This window comes from Akebia trifoliata, chromosome 15 (genome assembly GCF_017979445.1).
Source record: "Akebia trifoliata isolate Shusen 1 chromosome 15, ASM1797944v1, whole genome shotgun sequence".
NCBI lineage: Eukaryota > Viridiplantae > Streptophyta > Magnoliopsida > Ranunculales > Lardizabalaceae > Akebia > Akebia trifoliata.
In genome coordinates this window covers 18,247,311-18,270,153 of record NC_141389.1, presented here as the reverse complement: position 1 = coordinate 18,270,153, position 22,843 = coordinate 18,247,311, and the positions used below count along the sequence as shown (strand labels likewise).

Sequence of the window (22,843 nt, the reverse complement as noted above, 5' to 3'; positions counted from 1 at the left end):
ACCACATGCAAGGAAAAATTAGAATTTTCAACACATTATTCACTATAATGATACTATATTTAAAAAAATAAAATAAAATACAAAGTAAATATTATAAAATTAATCAATATAAGTAGAATATAATGCCACGTGTAATGAAAAATTAGAAATGTTCAACACACATTTTCATTATAATGTTACTTTATTTGAAAAAATTATTTTTTAATTATTAATTAAAACATGGAAGAAATTTTTTTTATTTTATAGCAAAATAAATTTCTCAACTAAAAATGTTATTTTTAATTATCAAATAAAAATGGATAAAATTATGATTTACATTTAAAAATTTTTATCTTCTAACAAAATAAATTACTCAATAAAAATTATTATTTATACTTCAAATCATAATTTAGATAAAAAAAAAATTAATGAAATTATTATCCATGTAACGTATTCACTACCAAATAAGAAATAAAATAACAAAGAATTTCTAGTGAAATTAACTATTTTTCAAAATAACTACCCACAATTACATGATGATGGCATCTTAAAGTAACTATTTATATTGTCATTAAGAAAATGTTTTTTTTTTACAAATGTAGTGCAAGTTGAAATCCAACATTACATTTGTGGACATAGGATTTTCAACTCTTTAAAATATCCCTCCACTTTGGGGTGTTTTGGAGTCACCACCATTCATTTTTGGAAATGCGTGTGAATGGTCATCCGAAATTGTATGTTTTGAAAAACATGTCATTTTTTATGTTTGATGACTCTCGTAAGATAATGCACATAGTCCAACCTTTGATTCAAGGTAAGAGGGTCCATTTATGGAGTAGGGAAGGTGTTAGGTACCTTATTCCATCCACATAATGTGGTAATCTCGGATTCGATCTTTTAAAATAAAAAAAAAATGAAATCGAAAAACAATTCGATATGTGCCCTCAAATATAAGGGGCTTTCGATATTTGTTCAAATCATTAAGGGACATCCTTATGAAGAAGGGGCCCTTTGGTGATTAAATCATCGTGGTGTGTGCAAATGTATAGAAAGGGGGTGAGTAGAGGAGGGAAGTTAGAGGGGGTGTCCCTTTTCAAACCCACCTTGATCCAATCTTGATTTTCTTTGATCTTCAAGGATGTAACCCTTTGATGAGTCTTCTTTTTGGATCCCCTTGACTTGTTTGAGAAGAAATTTAGAATTAAAGGTTGAGAGTTGGAGGTAGTAGGATGAGTTGAGAGATTGATTTCTTTTTTTTTAAGTCCTTTTGAGAGTTTTTTGTTGGATTTTTCATTAGGAATTGTAAGGGGAGAATGTAGGGGTTTTTGTAGAAGTTGGAGAGTTATTTTAGGGATAAAGTTTGGTGAAATGAAGAAAAATGATAGAATGATTATAAGTTTGATAGAGAAGTGGGTGTAATTTAAAGGAGATTGGAGGGTATTTAGGGAAGAAGGTTTAAATAGGTGAGTTTGACCCAAATGGTTTGGATCCTACCCAACCCACTTGGGTGGAGTGTTTGGTGAGGTAAGGTGATGGGTGTTTAAGATGGGGGTTGTGATTAAGTGGTGTTTGGTTTAAGAGAATGGATGATTTAATGAGCTGGTTGATGATATTTTGAGAGGGTGGGGAGATGATTCTATGTGTCAAAGTGGGTGAAAATGAAGGGTTGAGATGTGTTGATGGGAAATAATGAGTATTTGATTTGAAAGAAGGGATGTAGGTTTAGATTGTAGATGTAGGTTTTGTAGGGAATTATGAGAGTAGATTAGGGGGAGGTGTAAGTATAAGTGTTTGATTTAAGAGAATGGATATGATAGGTTAATGAGGGTGTAGGTTGTAAGTATTTGATTTGAATGAATTGATAGGATAGGTTAGGGGAGAATGTAGGTTATAAGTGTGAGTAGATGATATTAGTGAAAAGTAATGGGATAGTTAATTTTTAAAGAAGGTGATGGGAGTTGGTGGTTGGATGAGGGAGGTGAGATGGGATGATGACATGTGTCATACCTTGATGATTGTGGTGATTGGTTGTGATGTTGGATTAGGTTGAGTTGGGTCTGGGTTGAATGATTTGGGCTTGGGTAGAATGTTTTGTTGGGCTTAGGTTGTTGGTTGAATATGAATGGATTTGGGTTGAGTTGAATAGACTTGGATAAGGGGTAGAATAAGAATGAGTTTGGGCTTATGTTGGATTGAGTTGAGGAGTATACAAGGATGGTAAGGGATTTGGTCCGTGGGCCACGTAAGAAGCCTTGGGCTATTTATTGAAAAATGAATGACAAAATTCATAGGATTTTTGTAGGTTTGGACCTCGGGGCCCATTCCAATTTTTGCGATTTTTGGGGCATTTTGTGTTGAGGGTCCGATCAAATTTTGGTGTCTACAACATTTAAAGAAAAAAATATTAAATGAGAAAACACCTAAAAATAAACAAAAACATAGTATAAGAAGCCATAGATAAAAAGAAACTTGATGAGTGAAAAATTGAACATTACACATTACATGGACAAAAAAAATTACATGGATAAAAAAAATTTAGAATAAATTTTTTAAAAATTGCTAAATCCCAATCTATAAATAAATACCCTAAATCCTAATCCATCTCACAAATCCATGTACTTCACTCATCATTTTCAATGTTGAAATCTATCCAAATATAAAATAATTTCCACTTCTTAATCATTACAAATTAGAAGTTAATATACACATTAGAAGTTAATACATATTACACAAAATATTGAAAAGAAAAATAAAATAGAGAAAAAATAAATCTCATGCTCTATTAAAGAAGAAACTAAATCTTACTTGATTTGGAGGAAGATGAAGTAAATCCACATTTTACTTCGATTTCTTCTTGAATCAGATGAAAAAAATAAATTTTTTTTCAAAACCTTAACTTTTGTTCTTCACTTGGTGGTGAGATGAAGAAATAATAGAGAAAAATTGATTTGAGAGGTGAAATAATGGAGGATTGAGGCTTAACTTGGTGGAGAAAATGAAATTTTCTCCCAAAATCTTACATTCTTTTGTTCACTTGGTGGAGAAGATGAAGAAATAATGGAGGAAAATTGATTTGGAGGTGAAATAATTAAAGATTGAGGCAAAATTCAGTTGTCTCGGTTAACTCGGATGAGATTTTGAAAATCTCGTCTAATACAACTTGTTTATCTCACGAGTTAACGTAATATCTGTATTGTCTCGTGTATCTCGTTCGTATTGTTCGAGTTTTGCGAAAATATCGTCCGAGACGACTCGCATATCTCACCATACGCGATTGTCTCATGACACATTGTGAGTTGGTCTCGTTAGGCTCCGGTACCGAGTTAACTCGGTCGATACGTCTCGGTCTCGGATGAGTTTAAAAACTATGCACTCACCTATTATAATTTTTGGAATTTTTGGTCTGTCTACCTTACATCTGTGAGAGTCTGAGAGAGGAGAATTCAAACAACGTTTGATACTACGCATACGACATACGGTTGAGATGAAAAGAGAAACAAACATAAATTTCCACGATGAATACAAATCTCTTAGAGATTCGTTTTGTTTTCGCTTCCCCTATCTCAGACGTTCATTTGATGGAGAGATTAAACTCTCATTTCAATCTAGTGTTTTTCAAAGAAAATAAAAAAGGACAATGATTACGAAGGACTAGTTATTAAGAATATGTATTGAATAATTTCAAATATAGAATACGAACCATTTACCTTCTACTTAATAAAATACTACTAGGCCTTGCATGTGAGATGCACGTGCCGGCTGTATGATCTATATAGTATTTTAATTCCTAATTTAGAATTTAAGATATTTAATAATTAATTTCAAATATGAGTTACATATATTATAATCTATCCAACCACACATGAGATGCTAACAAAAAATTAAAATATCTACCTAAGAAAGAAGAAAAATTATAAATGTCCATCTGATAAAATTGAAATTATATACAAGTTCAAATCCAATAAAAAAATAGATTACTATTACGGTTTTCAAAATGCCATTGGGCTTAATTACCTTGCACACTGACCTATATTTTCATAATGAATAGAAATTTTGAAAATTATAACAATAATAAAAATGTTTTTATAAAAATTATAAAATAAAGAGTTTTGTAGTTGTGTGGTTTGTCTATAGGCTTTCTTTACATTCATGAAATCAATGATAAGCCTAGGTGATTTACATGTCATTGATCTCATATGACGACGTCGCCATCATCATTATTATCTTCACAATTTTTGACATTTGTAGTCTTAGGGTTGGAGTCTCTTGCACATAAAGTAGGCCTACCTTTAAGAATCAGACAACTTTTTTATCTGGAAACTCGCCCTTTAGTGTAGGGTTAGTCGATTGCAATATATTGTCATTTGCTACCATGATGTGTTAATAGACTTGGATTAAAAAATTTTAGTCATATTCTTATGATTTCAAACTAATGAAGTCAAAACCTTTCAAATTTTCTTTTCAAAATCAGTTACTTCTAATTGATCCAAGTTCATGCAAAAAAATGTTGTCTAAAATACTACAAAAGAAGAATTATTGAGGGGCAGATTTAATGGAAAAAATAGAGTATCAAAAAATATAGAGGCTTTTCCCAAACTTGCCTAGTACTTAAGACTCCTTAATAAAAAAATGTAAGATTCGAATGTGGATCTTGAGGGATTAACAATGAATTAGTTAAAAATTCGAAAAGAAATAAAAAAATAACCTTTAATTTTTTCAATAAATACAATCACAAGGGATTGTACTTTTCTTGGACACAAATTGAAATCTTAAATGTTAATTATTTATTTAATCTTCTACTTAACAAATTCTTCACTAGTCCATGGAATGCCTAAGAGATGCGCAAAATAAAAATAAAAATAACAAAAAGAAAATAGAACAACTATATTATATGACGAAGGAAGACATGTCGATAAAAGTGAATATAATTCCAATGTCTTTTCTATAGAAGGACATCGCAACCTCCGCATTTATAATTCCAACTAGAAAATTATTTCAAATTACCTATGATAGATAATAATAAAAAGTGACCATTTTGATTCATCAATACCTTAGTAATCAGTTCCTTTATGATATGTTTGGATTGAGAGAAGTGGAGAGAAGAGAAGAGAAATTCAATTTCTCTCCACCATGTTTGGATTGACAAGAGAGAACTTGGGACAACTTTGAAATTTTAAAATACCTTAAAAAGACATCTAAGGGCAGAAGTGGATCTATAAAATATTTTAAAAGGGTTTCTCTCTATTTCTCTTCTCTTCTCTCCACTTTTTGAGAGAAAGAAAACTCAACTTTTTTTTCCCTCTTCTCTCCAATTCTTTTTTCTTCTCTCCCCACTTAACAATCCAAACAAGAGAAATGAAGAGAAACTCATTTATTTTCTCTTCCCTTCTGTTCTCTTCTCTCCATTTCTCTCAATCCAAACACAACCTTAGTGCCTAGACTAATTTCAAAAATCATTATTAATGACATCGAGGATTTTCTATAGCATTTTTAAAAATGTTTCATAACATTTTTCTGGAAATGCTATGAAATATACCACTTTTATTGCATTTAGAAAAATGATATTATTTATCTAATGTAACATTTTAAGAATGCTATTGTTGGTTTAGATTCAGTAGTGTTGTAATCAACACGATAATTAAATAACATTCATGATAAGGACGTTATTATTTAGAAAAAAAAAAAAAAAACTAATAGAATTCGGATTATGAATGCTATAGATTTTACAATTTTACTTTTTTAAAAAAATTCCACCCACTATATATTTTTCAGAACCTGTAGCCATACTGAGTTTCTTGAAAATAAATTACAAATAGTTACAACAATGGAAAATCCAACCAATTTAAGTGAGAATCCATAATTGAACCCAACTTCCCTGTTACACTATTTTTTATTTATAAAGAGGATAAAAACTAACTAAAAAATTAAAGAAATGATACCATCCATGTACACTATATTACATGTTGAAAATAGAAAGAGTAATAAGAAAGTATTACATCAAACCATGTATCAACATAAAATACATTCAATATCAATAAAGACATTTCAAAACAAGAATATCAGATTTGGCTTATAGTCGCCATCCCTTAATCAAAAATCCATTCCTCATTCAACTCAACCTCCAAATCAAATAAGAACAAAAAAAATCAGAAAAATGTTGCTAACTTCCAAGCATGAGAGAGAGAGAGAGAGAGAGAGAGAGAATCTTGAGTTAAATCAACAAAAATGAATTAGATCTAAACTTTCGATAAATGGTTCAAGTAAGTTCAGTTTTGAAGAGATAACAAATCTGAATCACATTCATGATTCAAAATTCATTCGTTGGCCAACTCTTTAGAAATCCAATTCAAGTAAGGATTAAAACATTAGATTTAAAAACTCATTGTAATTACTTTTTTGAATATGTTTAAACAATGACTCAAATTAATTTTTCATGAAAATATTAAATTGACTTGAATACCTACTTTGAATACCCCATACATCATATAAAAAATCAATTGCAATAAAACGAAGAAGTCTAAAATGATAATAGTCTATAAAGATTCACTAAAACAAAAATGAAATCCAATAATGATTAAATATTGTACCTAAACTAAGGAGGTAAGGATGTGTTCCTTAAGTAATGATACTGCCTATTTCTATATTATTTTTTTAATTTTTGGTTAATAGGGATTCAATTAGGATAGTCAATGGATTGGTTCCTATTCTTGTCGGTTCCAACTCTGGCTTAGAATAAGTGGAATTAAAATTGGAATCGCTAAAAAATATAGGTACTCATTGTTTCTGATTTAATATTGATGTTAATGTGTTATTTTTAAGATAATAAGAAATTAACATAAAACTTCTAATAAAAATCACATTTCATAAATTCTCTTTTAACATAATAAACCCCTCCAGACACAAATATTTTTATATAAAAAAAAATTTCATTTTCTTTACAAATTTCATTAAAAAATAAGAAACCCAACACAAATGCATAAAACCTTTAACACCTACACATTAGAAAGAGATTATTCATATCTACCTAATGATATTTTTGTTCTATATGAGGATTGATGTTGAGTACCTCTCAAGACTCTAGAGAGATCATTCTTATCTCCTAGTAACCTAAACATTGAGTTCCATACACTCTTAAATTATTGAGCAATCAATAAGAAATAATTGGGTTTAAGAGCATATTGAAGCCTGCAAATATAATGACTTAACACAAGTATAGTGGCTGCTCTAGCCATTACAACAGTCGGAATAACATGAACCACTTTGTGTCACGAGTGGTTATTTCGTACTTATTCAAACCTGAAATTTTTCTCTAGTTACCATTATAACGTCATTTATGATTATTAGTTGCCTCATAAATCCTCTTTGGACAAGGATTTCTTACGATTGAAGATGCCTTTCCTCTTCAATGTATAATAGTTAGATGATAATTATTTTTCATGGGAAAGCAAATTGTTTAGTCAACAATTTAGTAAAACTTACTTTGAATTATTTTTTTTTCCATTGTAATGTTAGAAAAAACTATAAATATAGTAAACATGGATTTAGGATTTGATCTTGAACAAAACACAATAATCGGATCAAAAAGTAATAAACATTAAAATATCTGGATTCGCTTTTCCGATAATCTGCAAATAATACTTTGATGTCGATCTTGATATGTGAGGAATATGCGTACTACCCCAACTTTGCCTATACCTTTGATGATAGGAACCTCTATCTCAATAATAAAATAATATGTGTGTAGAGAGGGGGCACGACCACTTATTTATAAAAGAAAATACTAGATTTTCTATCCATCATAAAATTATAATATTAGGTGAATACTACTTAAATTTTGATAAGATGTTCGCTAACCCATCATATTTGATGTTGATAACCAATGCCAGACTACAAGCATGATTTCCAATTTTACCTTCAATGTTTTGAACAAATTACAATCCAGTATTTATAGAAAATTTGCATATGTAAAAGGGCCACAAAATAATTTTAATAATGAAAATAATAATAATAATTCCAACATACATCCTTCTATGTATAATATTCAGATTGATTCTCTATGTATTTTTTTATTGTATTCTACTTCTATAATTGCTGCAATTGATCTCAATAATTCTAAAGGATGCATCTAATAGTCAAAATAATATGTACAAAATACAAAGCACTATATTAATTCTTAATGAAATCTAAATCTAAAATTAGATTTAACAAACGAAGAAATTGACCTAAAATGGGCATCCTTTACATTAGTATATCAAAAATCAAAGACAATCTAACCAAGAAATTGACCCAAAACATGATAAAAATTTCATTACGGGTTCAGGCATTCAACAACAAATCAAAGATAAATAGAGAGAGAGAGAGAGAGAGAGAGAAAGAGAGAGACTTACCTGGTTCATCTCTACTCAGAGATTATTTTTTTCATTTTTGTTCTTCTGTCTACTTATTGACAATATTTTTATGTTTGAGATTTCAAGCACTTCATAGATTTGGTTCAGCAATTTGCTGAATCTCAAGAAGAGAAAGATGAAAACAAAGATGTTACAGATGCCATTGCACATCTAGAGAAATTGATTGTAGGAAGAACGAAGATGAAAGTGAGGACGCAAAACCAGAAATTGAAAATAAAGATGATTCATCTTTTTGTTTGCGATCTTTAAACAATCTTGAGAGGGAGATCTGATTCGACAATCATGATAATTCTTACCAGAGAATCAAAGGTATGTCTTCTATATTTCTAATTAGATTCAAATATTTGCTAAAAAAAGTAGTCTATCGGAGAAATACAAATTTTGTATGTTGGAGATTTGGAAGGAGAGAGAGAGAGAAAAAAAAAGATGGATCTTTTACAGGAAGTGGAAGATAATCATGAATTAAAGAGAGATTTTGTGAAGAAAATCAGGACAATTATGTTTAGTCTCTACTAACCCTTTAATTTATGACATTTTATTAGTATATTGACTTTTCAATTTGTTGATGTAACATCATTAAAATAAAATAAGGTAGCGAATAATTATTTAAAAATTAATTTTAAATGAATTTTTAGTAGAAAAATGTAAGTTCTTTTAAGGAGGTAGAGGATTTACTCATTAAGAATTTTTTGAAGATTTTTTTAAGTAAAATACTTGAAATACCCCTTTAACAATTTTACAAAGTATTTTTATCCAAAAATATACCAAGTCAAATAAAAAATTTGACAATTTTATTTGACTATTAATATTTATGTAAAAAATAAAATTATTTTATTTATTAAAAACTATTCATAAATTTAATATAATTTTATTTGACTTATTTAAGTCGGCTTGTTAATTTTTAAATTGAATTAATTTAATGAACATTCAAGTTGAGTTTTAAAATTATGTTTTAATTATTGAAAAATATTTATATATTTTAATAAATCTATCATAAATAGATCAAATCAATTTGATAGTAATAACCATACTCATCTCCATCATCATTTGTGTTTTAATCATCATCATCTATGTGAGTTAAAGATGACTAGTTTTGGGAAAAGAAAATCAGGATTTTTTTTTCATTGTTCTATAAGAGATGACCATAGTCAAGGGATTTGTCATTAATTTTAAAACATATGAGTGCCTCAAATATTCTCAAATAAACACATTTATTTAAATCTCGAAAATCATTGAAAGGGTAATTACATTATTTTTACTTCAAAAATCCTTTTTAGACTAATATTTGATAATAAAAAAAAGTACTAAAGAATCTTTATTTTTTTCGGAAGAGACTTTTTGATACATATTCTATAAAAATAAGTCTTTCATTGTTAAATGCATAAAAGTGTGTATTTTTTCATTATTTTGTAGTGTACTTAACCATATTTTCTAATTAAAGAGCTACAATTTCTTCAAAAAATCATATATGATAGTTAATTTATCATAAGTTACATTTTACTGACTAAATTATATGTATTTTTACAAATTTTGAGAATTTAATTATAAGTTCATTTTTTGCAAGTAAAACAGATGAAAATTGAAGAATCAAAAAGTGTGGAAACAACTAGAGTTAAAGTTCAAGGTCGATGGTCAAAGTCAAAGCATGGTCCAAGAAATCGATGGTTCCAAATTGACAAAATCAAGTCCTAAATCTGCCACCTCATACCATTTTACCCATAATTTTTAATCCACTTATTGAAATAAGATAAGATTTTAGGTTAGAAATTTGATTTAAAGGAGAACAAATTCCACGTAACAAAGCTAATTCAAACTTTGAATTGGTCAAAAACACGTAATGAACAGATACTTCAAGTCTCTCACGTTTTTCCATTTTGGACATAACTTTTGACTTGATTATCAAAATGGAACAAGATCGGTGAAGTTAGAACTCTAATTGAGAGGGGAAGATAATTTTATTGTACATAAAACATTAAATTCAAACAAAAAATGACGAAAACGTGTTGTCAAAGCAACCTTAATTTTTATCTAGAAAAAAACATTAACTATTTAAGTTTTGGGGTTCTCTTTTCTCTCTCTCTCTCTCTCTTTGATCACACTCTCCTCTCCTAATCTCTTCTATTTTTATTTATTTATTTATTTTTTTTTAGATTTTAGTTATTATTTTCTATAAATTAGAAGATAATTATTTGTTCAAGATTTATTTCAGAGATCAATAAAATATAAGTTATTTTTCAAAATTTTTTGTTGATTTTTTAGAATAAGTTTTGACGAATCTCTCAATCTAGGGAATTAATTTTTATTTTTATTTTTAAAGTTTTTACATATTTTCCAAAGTTCTTAATAGATTTCTCTTTAACAAACATTCTTTCTAAAATTTTTATTATTTATTTCTCATTATCCCTCATCTCAGGCATGATCTGTTATTGTTGGGGAAATCTTATTATATCGGATACTCACTATGATGTAAGATCATTAGACAATAAAACTTTGAAGGAAAAAAATCTTAGTCAATTTTTTGACTTATAAATAAAAAAAGAATTTTTATTGTTAAGCTTTCTGATTCATGAATCTTTTCTAATTTCTTAATTTGAGTAATCTAAAAAGAACTTAAAAATAAATTAATTTAAATTAATTGTCCTATGTGGATTCATTTTCTTTAGATATTTTTCAATTCAGATTTTTTTTTTGTTAATTTAATTAATTTTTAATTTGGTCTCTAAAATCACGTCATTTTTCTTTTGAATTTTTAAAATTTAGAATATTAGTCCTACAATTCTTTGTAAAACAATTCAAATTGCCAATCTAAAGTATGTTTTTAATTTTAATTTATATTTTATTTTTGTCATTTTTAGAGACATATTTACATGACGAATAAATTGATGTCATTACTGGGGATTGACGTAATTAATTTTTGAGAAATAGCTTTTTTACTCATTATTTATTTTAATTATCTGGGAAGGTGCGGATTGTAATAGAACTAAAGATGGAGTAATAAAGAACGAAACTATGTCGACCCCTCAGATTCGTACACCGAAACTAGTGTTAGTGGTCCGAGTTGACTCAACTAAATCATCCCGCGTCTAGAATAAGAGGTAAGTTCTTTTAACACCCACAAATCTATTGCAAGTGAGTTTCTGACTGCCTTTGCTTATTCCAATTTTTACACACTGATTCACCTTTTTAGTTAAAAGGCAACCTTACGGGAATGATACTCAATAAGATAAGAATTAAATTTCATCACTAATTCCTTGTCTTTTAGGATTAAATTGAATCGATTTAATTAATAATTAAAATTTTATAGATTTGAACAGTAGGACTCTTGAGCTCAATAGGAGAGACTTATTTCAAGTTATCCCAATTTTGTTCTTGACCCTAATCGAAGCCTAAGAACGATCATGTCCCGTTGTACCCTATTTACGAAGGGGGATAGACTATCACTGTGTTTGGATTGAGGGAAGGGAAGGGAAGAGAAAAGAAAATATGCTGTTTTCTCTTCTTTTCCTCTGTTTGGATTATTAAGTGAGGAGGAAAGAGAAGAAAAATGGAGGGAAGAGAAGGGAAAAAATGTAGAATTTTGTTCGTCCCAAAAATGGAGAGACGATGGGGAAAGGGAAGAAAACAAATTTTTCTTTTCAAATTTGTCCTCGTCATTTTCAAAATTTCCAAGAAAAACATGATATTGGCAGGTCAATTATTACTAGATACACCCAAGTAAACAAATCAAATTTCAGAAAACTAGAGATGCTTACGAAGGAGACGACGAAACCCTAGGGTCATCGATGTTGCAGACATTTACGACTTCTTCGAGTTATGTATCTCATGGAATGCTAAACAGCCCAATGATCAGCTTCTAACCAATGCTAATCTCTCTTTCCAAAAGCTTCGAAAGTAGAAGCAGAAACTGTACCAAATACCCTTCTTTAATGGCGACCTTATCAACAACACCAACAACAAATGTTTCTGCAGAGAGAGATGATGTTTCAAATCCTGAAGAACCCATCACCCAACCCTCAACCCGTCGTACAGGTATAAAAAGTAACCCACCATTTTCTCGAAATGGGTTTCTCTCCTTTTTTTTTTTTTCTTTTTGTTTCATTGAGAATTTTTAGAGTTTAATCTTCTGGTGTGGGTGTTGTGGCTGTTGGATTTGGATTTATGTTTCTTAATTTTCATGATTTTGATTATCAATTTAAGTTCAGTTATGGTAGATAACTTGATTTTAAGGAATTTTAATGGGTCTCTCTTGTTTAATTTTGGGTTTCTAGAATTTAATCTTCTGATTTGGGTCTCCCATAAGTTAATTTGTTTGATTATCATCAATGTTGTTGTTGGTGTTTTGGTTTTTGTTGGTTAGGGTTGATGCTTCTAGATATGGTATTGTATTTGGATTTTTGTTTCTTCGTGTTCATGATTTTGATTGTCAATTTAAGCTCAATTCTGGTTGATAGCTTGATTTCAAGGAATTTTGAGTGAATTTTATATTTATTTGTGTTAAATTTGTTTTCATTCTTGTTTGGAGTGATGAAACCCTTGTAAACTAAGAATTTTGGATGGGGGTTTTAGTTTAGATTGACCTAGAATATGGTGTTTTGGGTCCCCCCAATTTAGTTTCGTTTGATTATCGTCATTGTCATTGTTGGTGTTTTTGGTTTTTGTTGGTTAGGGTTCATTGATGCTTCTAAATATAGTGTTGCATTTGGATTTATGTTTCTTCATGTTCATGATTTTGATTGTCGATTTAAGCTCAGTTATTGTAGATAACTTGATTTCAAGAAATTTTATATTTAGTTGTATTAAATTTGTTTTGATTCTTGTTTGGAGTGATAAAACCCTTGTCAAGTAAGAATTTTGGATGAGGGTTTTAGTTTAGATTGATCTAGAAAATTGGAATCAAATAAAGTCTGTTAAATGATTGGAGAAGGATTATTTTGTGATAATGGAAACAGAGTATATATTTCACTGAAATTCCCAAAATTCCTTTTAGATCATCTAAAAATTCCCCAAATTATGGCCCAGTTATTGAAATAAGAGGGTGGGTGCAAGGGCCATGAAAGTCACTATAGTTTATATTTATATAGCCCTCGCTTGTCACGTATAGATTCCTAAAACCAAATCAATCCAAAAAAAAAAAATAATAGACCAAAGTTAATTATTTCAAAAGTAAGGTTGGGGTGTTGCTTACACACCTTATTTGTTTGTCGGGGAATATAGTGGAGACCACTGTATCTAATGGTTAATAACAGAATCTAATTAAGCATACTATGCTTTTCCCCCCTCTTGTAAAAGTTCCCTGTGGTAGCTAATATCTTGATTTCTGAAAGTAGGATGGAATCTCATATTGTGTCTCTTTTATTGCTTGGGAGAGTATTGCGGCTATCTTACTACTCATTAAAATACTACATAGAGGTGGTAAGTGGTGACATTGTGATGCTTCAAGTAACCCAATTGCCCTATATTAGAATAGTTTATATATATATATTAACAAGAAGATACTTTCTTTTCCTTATGTGGACACAAGTTCCCTTTGGTTCAGTTTCACTTCTATACCATGTGTTTTGTAGGAGCCGATGATCCAAAATTGTGATAACTTATAAAAATAAATTTTTTTTTTCTTTTAACTATGTTGCACGATTGAGTTTGTTTTTATCTTGAGGAAACTGTGATTTCTTCAATTTGTTTCAGCCCCGAACATTAAAACCCGAAGAAAAGAGTTTCTCTAGTTACAATTCTCAATTAAAAATACAGCACCCCTTGTGCTGGCCAAACCATTTAATGCATTTTTTTTTCAGTTGCATGGTTCAATAATTTTTATATCACGCTGAGCTTGTATGTATGACATGTTACTCATTGTTTTGTGTTTTGTATTTTGCAGATTCTTTGCTTTGTGGATTTCATGAGTATAACAATAGCATTTGAATGAATTGATCTTTGTACTAATGATTGAGGAGATAGGTACCAATTCTGGATTTTAGGTAACTGCACCATTATTTCTGGTGAAACATGCCTGGAGTTCTAATTTTTCTGGTTTCAATTGGAAATCTCTTTGTTTCAGATGGTTGGGCAAGCTAGGAAATAGAAGAAGGATTGTATTTGAAACTAAAAACAGGCACAATGATTAGGAGACCACTTCTGTTAACGTATTTCTACTTACTAATCTACATATTTCTCTCATCAGGAGTTATTTTGGACAACAAGGTAATGCGTCTTTCTGTTTTTCTTTATGTGCCTGTGTCTTGCCAACATTCATTCCTAATATTCTGATATTCTGTATACCTTGAGTAGTCTTTTTATTTCTGAAATCGTGTGAACTTCCATTCCTAGATTGAACTTCCATTCACTTAGGGCTTCAATCCAATATTTAACGGGGCCTTCTATTTTACGTTCTAAAAGGGTTAGACCTAGGGTACATGGGCAACATAGGTTATGGGAAAGTTTGGACTGGATTTAAAGGGATTTTAGGTAGGTTTTGAGGTCTAGAAAACGGGTTTGGTCAGAACCATAGGTGCTGTATTTTATGGGTACAGGTATAGCTTGAGATTTGGAAAAGTATCTATGGAGGGTTACGAATTGGTTTATATGAACCCGTGAGTTTGAATTTTTCTTTTATGGATTTACTTATTTTTCTGTATTTTTTTCAAGTAATTGGGTTATATATGTATTTTTTCTCTATGCTCAATGATTACTTGATACATATGCGTATATTCTATATTGGATAGGTTAAAGGCCTCTATGTTGGCCCTGATTTTGTAGGAGATGTTCCTTTGTCGGAGAAAATACTTGCTGCATTTACAACAGGTCATTTTACATTTTTGTGATTATTTCAGTAATGTTTGGCTTTTATAATAGGATTTTGTTCAAATATATCATGTTCCTTTTTTTTTTCTCAACGTTTAGAGAATTTAAATTGTCAATTTCTTGTTTTTCCCTAGTTTAAAACAAGTGTTAAAATAGACATCATTACTTTGTGTCTTGGCATCAAACAGGTGCTCTAGCAACTGCTGTGGCTAACCCAACTGATCTTGTAAGAGTTCGACTTCAAGCAAAAGGCAAATTGCCACCTGGGGTGCCAAGGAAGTATTCTGGGGCATTAAATGCTTATTCCACCATTGTCAAACAGGTTATATATCTAACCGTTTTTTTTATTTGGCGTGTGCGTGTGTTGGGGGGGGGGGGGGGGTGCGGGGATTGTTTATTGTTTTGATCAGGCTATTCTATTTGATCACAAATTTAGGAAGGATTTGGGGCTCTGTGGACTGGACTTGGACCTAACGTAGCACGAAATGCTATTATAAATGCAGCTGAGCTTGCTAGTTACGATCAAGTGAAGCAGGTAAAATGTAATATTTGAGTCTCATTGATGGGTTCTTCTTGTTCTCTAAAGTCTAACATGTACACTTTAACTTATTGCATTGCAATTTCAAATTCTTTTTATCCCTTTGCAGACAATTTTGAAAATTCCAGGGTTCACAGATAATGTTCTTACACATCTCCTAGCTGGTTTGGGGGCAGGATTTTTCGCTGTCTGTATTGGTTCGCCAGTCGATGTGGTAAGCTTTCTTCATTTTATCTCTTCAAAATCAAGTAAATATAGTATTTGGTAATATGGTGACCTTATAATCACTTGGTTAGCCATCGTCTTACTATGGCTTAGTTCATAACTTTCTACATTATGGTAAAATCAGGTGAGAAAATGGGTTAGCTAAATCTGTTTGTTGTTCATGGGCAGTTAAACTTGGTTAATCCAGAAAAAACTATTTATCATATGATCTGTGAAATGAGGTTCCATTTTTAATTCAAGTCTGCAACTGAATTACAAGAGAAATAGGGTTTGGACGAATTGATTGATTATATTTGAACACGGATTGTGACTTGCAAAAGTAGTCATTTATTAGCATGGCAACTTCATGCTATTGACGTGCAATGTTGTGCTACCAGGATTTTCCTCCCCATATTTGTTTGTGAGATGCAAATTATTGAAGATTCTGCTTCTCATATCTTATTGATTTAGCATGTAGTAGTTCATAGGCTCAAGAAGGGTACATGAATGTGATAAACTTCAATACATTCTTGAACTTTATAACATTTAACAAAGTACTTGGCCATTGTCAGGCTTTCAAAAGGTTGCTTAGAAAGTGCGAGCTAGCACTTTCTATGTTGGTTAAATTCTGTGTGTGTTGATACTATGACATGGGTTGAAAACCTGCCTTCACCTCCTAATTTCTAAATACTAACCCTCTTGCTTATTAAAGAAAAAGTTGTTTAATTTGTCATAGGCACATCATCAAACATTGCACTTCTTGCCACTTTCCTAGGTTATCAATTGGATTCTTTCCCATTTTCCTACTTAGGTCTTCCATTAGGTGTGGCGTAAAAAAATAAGATCATTTCGGATCCAATCATTGAGTGCATATAGAGGAGAATTGGGTCGTGGAAATTTAAGTACCTCGAAATGAGGGAAAATGACTGATATTAAAAGCACTCTATCGGGCATCTTAATATTCTTTTTATCTTTATTATCATGCCTAGAGTGTAGAAATGCTAATTGGGAAGTTACTCTGTGATTTTCTATGGAATGATAAGGATGGAAAAAAACAGTTTCCACATGGTGAAGTGGAGTCAAATTTGTCTCCCCTAAAAGAATGGGAGTTTGGGCATTAGAAAATAAGATCAATGAACATAACACTTGTAGGAAAATGGTTGTGGAAGTTGGGAGACGAAAGAAATGACTTGTGGAGGTAGGTCATCAACACAAAATATACAGGGTGGTTGATTTGGTTTTGAAAATGGCCCATTGACATCCTTGTATGAGTGTGGCTATTGAAAGGAATTTATAGGATTTTGCTTGAAATTCAAAAAATAATAATGTTCAAAGTGGAGAAGGAAGTGAAGGTAAAGATTTTTGGAAAACTGATGGTGTGAAGCTTCACCCCTTGGATCACATTTTTCAAATTTATTTTTAATGTTTCAAAAAGAAAAATGTTCAATTAACAACTTCATGGTTCAGTCACAAGATCAAAATTAATGATTGGAAGGTTCAATAGATTGCTAGTTTAATTGATTATATATATCTCATATCCATATTGACCTTATGGTGGAGGACAAATGGGATTGGAAAATTTGCAAGGATAAAGTGTTTTTGTAAGTTCTTTATATACATCTATTGTTTTTTCTTCACATTTATCCTTTATTGATATTGCAATTTGGGGACCAAAAGTTCCATCTAAGATATCATTCTTTATTTGGTTAGCAGCTCTGATAAAAACTCCCTATGGATCAAATTATAGCAAGGGGAATTGCTTCCATCAACCTAGGTATGATGGATATTGGATACAGTCTTTGCTACCAGGATTAGGATTAGTTGGGTTAGAGGTGGTTTTATGTTTTCATTTGTATACTAGAGTAGTCGAAGGCATTAGATGACACAAAGGCAACACCTAAACAAAGTCTAGGCAAAGCCTTAGACAAATTTGTTTCTTCATTAATTTATTCATAGAAATAGTATATAAAATTTAATGGAAAAAAGTAATGAAGCACATAACCATAGGTCATGTAATACGACCAAAAGGATAATCAATTATGCAACTTGATAAGTGATTACTGTTAAAATTTTCTTTTTTATTCTGTTGAATGCTCTTTAAGTAAAGAAAATTCACTTACAAACAACTGTCATTTTTTCCCCGTTCTGACATTGAGAAGAAACCAATAAAATATAGCAAATGAAAACGTACCAAAATATTGAAGAGGGAGAGGAGGAATAAAAAGTGAGCATCGTTTCTATACTGTACAAATAAATCGTTTCTATACTGGATAGAGATTATGTGCCAAAAAGATTTATCTTTAATCCTAGAATCTAGACATTCATTAGCTATTAACACATCGTCCAGAATTTGTCTTCCCTTAAGAAATGCACCTTGTTCAAGGCCAATTAATTTCCTCAAAACTTTTTTCAATCTGTTTGCCAGCACCTTAGAGATTATCTTGTACACCGATCCCACTAAACTAATAGGCCTAAAGTCATTCAAGTCAACCGCCCCCTCTCTTTTGGGAATCAAAGCCACAAAAGTACTATTAAGGGCATAATCCAAGCAATCTTTTTCCTGTAACTCCCATACCACCTTCATGAAATCTTCTGCTACAATTTCCCAACAATGTTTGAAGAATTCCATTGTAAAACCATCTGGCCTCGGCGCTTTGTTCCCACCCATGGATGCAACAACTAATCTCACTTCATCCTCCCCAATTTGCCTTTCCAACCACACCCTTTCTTCATGAGTTAACGTGTTGAAGTCAAGATTGTCGGGACGAGGTCTCCTATCCTCTCTTTCTCTATAAAGCTCTTTGTAGTAGTCCACTACACCCTTTCTAATACTCTCTTCCCCTTCCACCAAAATCCCATTGATCGTCAAATTGGCAATTTGGTTATTTTTCTTATGATAATTGGCCACTTTATGGAATAACTTAGTGTTATTATCACCCTCATTAAGCCACTTAATCCTAGATTTTTGTCGCCAACTTATCTCTTTCATCAACGCTACTTTTTGGAATTCTAGCTTGAGTTCCGTTCTTTTCATTCTATCATCCATCTCTAACTCCCCCACTTCCTTTTTGGAATCTAGGACATCAATTTCCTTGAGGATCTCCCCCTTTCTCAATTCTACCCTCCCCACTTCTTCCTTATTCTACCTTTTCAATTTCTCTTTCAGATATTTGAGCTTGTTCTTGAAAACAACACTTGGGTACCCCACTGAAGGATACGCCCTCCACCAATCCTTGACAAGATCTGCAAATTTGGGTGAATAAGCCACATATTCTAAAAACGAAAAGGAATCGGCCTAGTTCGAGATTGCCTTGCCTCAATAACGATAGGATTGTGATCCGAAACTAGACTGGGAGCTGCCGTGTGCACAACATTACGATACTTCTCCTCCCAATCCCCACTCACTAAAAATCTATCTAATCTGGACATCTTAGGGTCAGTTTGATTATTGGACCAAGTAAACCTTCTACCGAGCAAAGGTAAATCCATTAAGGCAAATCTATTAACAAAAGTATTGAAATCCTTCATCCCCTTAGTGATTCGCTGCCCCCCATTCTTCTCATTGGTGAATCTGATGACATTGAAGTCCCCTCCTAAAACCCAAGGCTTATCCTAGTTAACCCATAAGATCCTCCAATTCTTCCCAAAATTTTTGTCTCTCCTACTAATTGTAGGGCCATAAACCCCTGAGAACACCCATTGAAAATCCTCATCCACGCTCTTGCAGAGAATAGAAATGGAAAAAGCCCCCACTAAGTTGTCAATCACTTGAATCAAGTCCTTATTCCACATCACAATAATGCCACCTGCACTCCCAATAGCTAGAAGAGCAACCCAACCAATATTCCCCCCTCCACAGATCTTTTATCACTTTGTCCTCACAAATCAAAAGCTTTGATTCTTGAAGAGTCACTAAGATAGGTTTTTAGAATTGACAAAAGCTTTCACAGCTGCCCTCTTCATTCTATCCCCCAAACCTTTCACATTCCAAGACAAAATCTTAATCGACATTGAACCTAAACAAGAACCCCGACCTAAACCACAAACCATATCTAACTTATTCCACCTCATTGACCAATTTTGGCTTAGATAGTGTTGATCATCCTCCTTGCATACCAAGGGATTACTGCTTGACCCGAGATAAATTGGACAGCAACACTCAACTTGTTAACTTGTAAGGAAATAGCCAACTTCAGTCCTTGAATAACCCGAAGGTCATGCATTAGAACTTTGTCTCCCATAATGCAGCTAGCATATGAGCTGCTAGAGGAGACCCTTGCTCATCCCTTACAATGCCCTCCTGACCCACTTAGAGCCCTCTAAGAGATCCATCTGTATTAAGAGTGTGCCAACCCCAAAGAGGCTTTTTCCACTGGTAGAAAGCCACATTAATCGCCCAAGAGTCAAAAAATTGCCTAGAATAAGGCATGTCTTCAACCTTTAACGTTAAGCAAGAGAATCTCATTCAAACATAAATAGTGATCGGTCTTTCCACCTGAGTAGCTGGCAGGTATTCATTTTGGAAGATTCTCCTGCATCTTTCTGTCCATACGTGGTAAATGAAGGCACAAAAGCTGCTTCTTTTAACCTCAATAGCTAGGTCATTACTCTTCCAATTTCTTGTAATCCACTCTATTTTGGAGTCCCACTCTATTTCTTGTAATCCACTCTATTTTGAAGTCCCACGAGGAAGGCGCTCTTGAATTAAGGGATCTTTTGAGAACATTGATCCAAATCTGTTTGGTGAAGTGACATGAGCAGAAGAGATGGTCTCTATTTTCTTCATTTACGCAACAATAGACACAAGAGGCCTGATTAAGCTTATCTCTCCTAACTAACCAATCTCACTAAAGATGACCAGGAGATAAAACGGTGCTTGGGGATCACTTTGTTGCTCCAAATAATCATAAGGCGGTAACATTGCAGAGTTCTGTTTCACATAAAAGTGAGCTTCAGCCCACCTTTTTGTTGTAAATTCTACACGTACCTAAGGTTCTGGTTCTATCAAGTTCTTATTGTAATTTTGATCTGCATATCTATTAAATAATAAGTGCAAGGGCTTCATCGGAAAATAAATTGGCTTTACAAAAGAAAAATTGATAAAACGAACAACTCTACAAGGAATTGATCTATATAAATGTCATACAGTGACTGACTTTGGTTTTTTTGTTTTGTAGGGACCCCTTGCTTTCTATAAAGGGTCCATTCCAAATTTTGGTCGGCTCGGCTCATGGAATGTGATCATGTTTCTGACTCTAGAGCAGGTAAAATTTTAAAATTACTTGTGCATTCCAAATCCCTCAATTTGACTGAACTAACTAGTGATTTTCATTCATGGCTGCCTTTTTACTTTTGGGTGACTCAGAAATATCTAGGCAGTCTGGTGAATATTTGTGATAAGTTCCATTTTCAATCTGGTGCTAACTGCTATGCTGGACCTTGGTCTTCTCTTATAGACTAATGAGAAATTACCTAAATACCCTCATCTTCAACATGTAGACAAAAAACTGTTGACTTTTCTTTCCCAAAACATCATCATCTTCAACCTCTTGGGTAAAAAAAAAATTTCCCATCATTTTCAACTTTGAGAGGTAGGATTGTTGGAGAAGCACAAGATGGAATTTTGGGAAGAAAAATTAAGGGTCTGTCTACAAGGGGGAGTTCAAAGCGAGGTTGGCAATAATAGATTGAAAATGAGGTTGAGTAGTTTAAAAATAACTTACCATAGGTGGAAGAGCTAACTTGAGGTTGACAGAATTTGGGTAGCAAAAGCAATGGTTTTTGGCTAAAGGTTGAAAATGAGGGCTTTTAAGTCATGTTTCATTGGTCTATAACATAAGACTAAGGGCACGTTATCAATTTGAAATCATAGGGGGACTTATCTTAAATGCTCACCAGTATTTTTCTTTGTTACTTTTCCTTTAAAAAAATAAAAATAAAAAATTATATTAACTATTTTTTCTCCATCTCATTGCAGGCTAAGAAGTTCATTACAAGGGAAGCATAACATTAGATTACATATGCCCAAAGTTTTATGGGGTGGTGGTAGACATGCATCATTACATTTGCTGGGGGACTCGCTCCAAAAAAACACAACTTAAAAACTAGAGGATAAAAATCTTCCCCCCATTGTCATTGTTATTCTTACTTTCTTCATTGATAGGCTTATGTCATAGAAATAGTTGGAGAGATTTCAGACAATTTGGTCCAACGCATCATCATCCACCACATTTACCCTTTCCCCTGTTTTGGGAATGGTGGTGTTGATTATAACTAGTATTGATTTGGGGCTTATTTGAAATCATAGTAACCATTGAAATCATTTGAATTAAATTATTAAGCTGATTCATGATAAACTGGGATTTTAAGATAATTATTTGAAACTTTTGTTAGCTTTAATATAAAACATTTTTCTTCTTGCATGTTGATCCGAAAGACTGGACTATCAGGTTTCAATCAAATTGTGATTTTAAGGGACAAGGTGAGAGAACTCTCTAGGCCCAGAAACAGTGGTTTCAGGAAAAGAAAATGAAGCAAAAGCTTATTTAGGTGGTCATCATTGCAGATGACAAGCAGGGAGAGATCTACTAGGTTAAACTTGAGTTATTGATTCTGTATTGGATCCTCAACACTCCCTAGTACTAAAGCAAAGACAAACTCATGGACATGGCAACCAAGTTAGGATTCATTCAGAGAGATCCACAAATACTTGGAAAATAAAAATTGGGAAAATTTTGGAGACGATGCAAATGATATTTTTTTTATTTCTTCCCAAAAATGCATTATTTTCAGCCTCCCTAAAACCCCTAAATTATGTTTTTTAGATTTGAAGATTGAAGAAGATAGATTTTTGACATTGAAGAGAAGGGGTGAGGGAGGCAATTAACGGGCAACATCACAATTAATTCGTTGATTT

General features: G+C 32.0%; 1 protein-coding gene across 6 annotated transcripts in view; it reads left to right on the top strand.

Annotated features, from left to right (window-relative positions):
* Positions 1 to 22,349, top strand: part of LOC147384474 (mitochondrial uncoupling protein 1-like) — a 91,656-nt gene extending 69,307 nt beyond the window's left edge. The window contains exons 6-12 of one of the 6 annotated variants that reach the window (XR_015172983.1): positions 15,107 to 15,185; positions 15,374 to 15,507; positions 15,622 to 15,720; positions 15,833 to 15,937; positions 17,641 to 17,701; positions 21,105 to 21,191; positions 21,905 to 22,349. Coding sequence is in view for 1 of the 6 variants with exons in the window: in XM_086426495.1 (XP_086282621.1) it covers positions 15,107 to 15,185; positions 15,374 to 15,507; positions 15,622 to 15,720; positions 15,833 to 15,937; positions 21,105 to 21,191; positions 21,905 to 21,934 (534 nt within the window). In the remaining 5 variants the exon portion in view is untranslated. Of the gene's footprint in view, positions 1 to 15,106; positions 15,186 to 15,373; positions 15,508 to 15,595; positions 15,728 to 15,832; positions 15,938 to 17,640; positions 17,702 to 21,104; positions 21,192 to 21,904 lie in introns of those variants that run through there. The other 5 variants (XR_015172985.1, XM_086426495.1, XR_015172984.1 and 2 more) reach the window with 5 other exon arrangements.
* Positions 22,350 to 22,843: the final 494 nt, after the last annotated feature.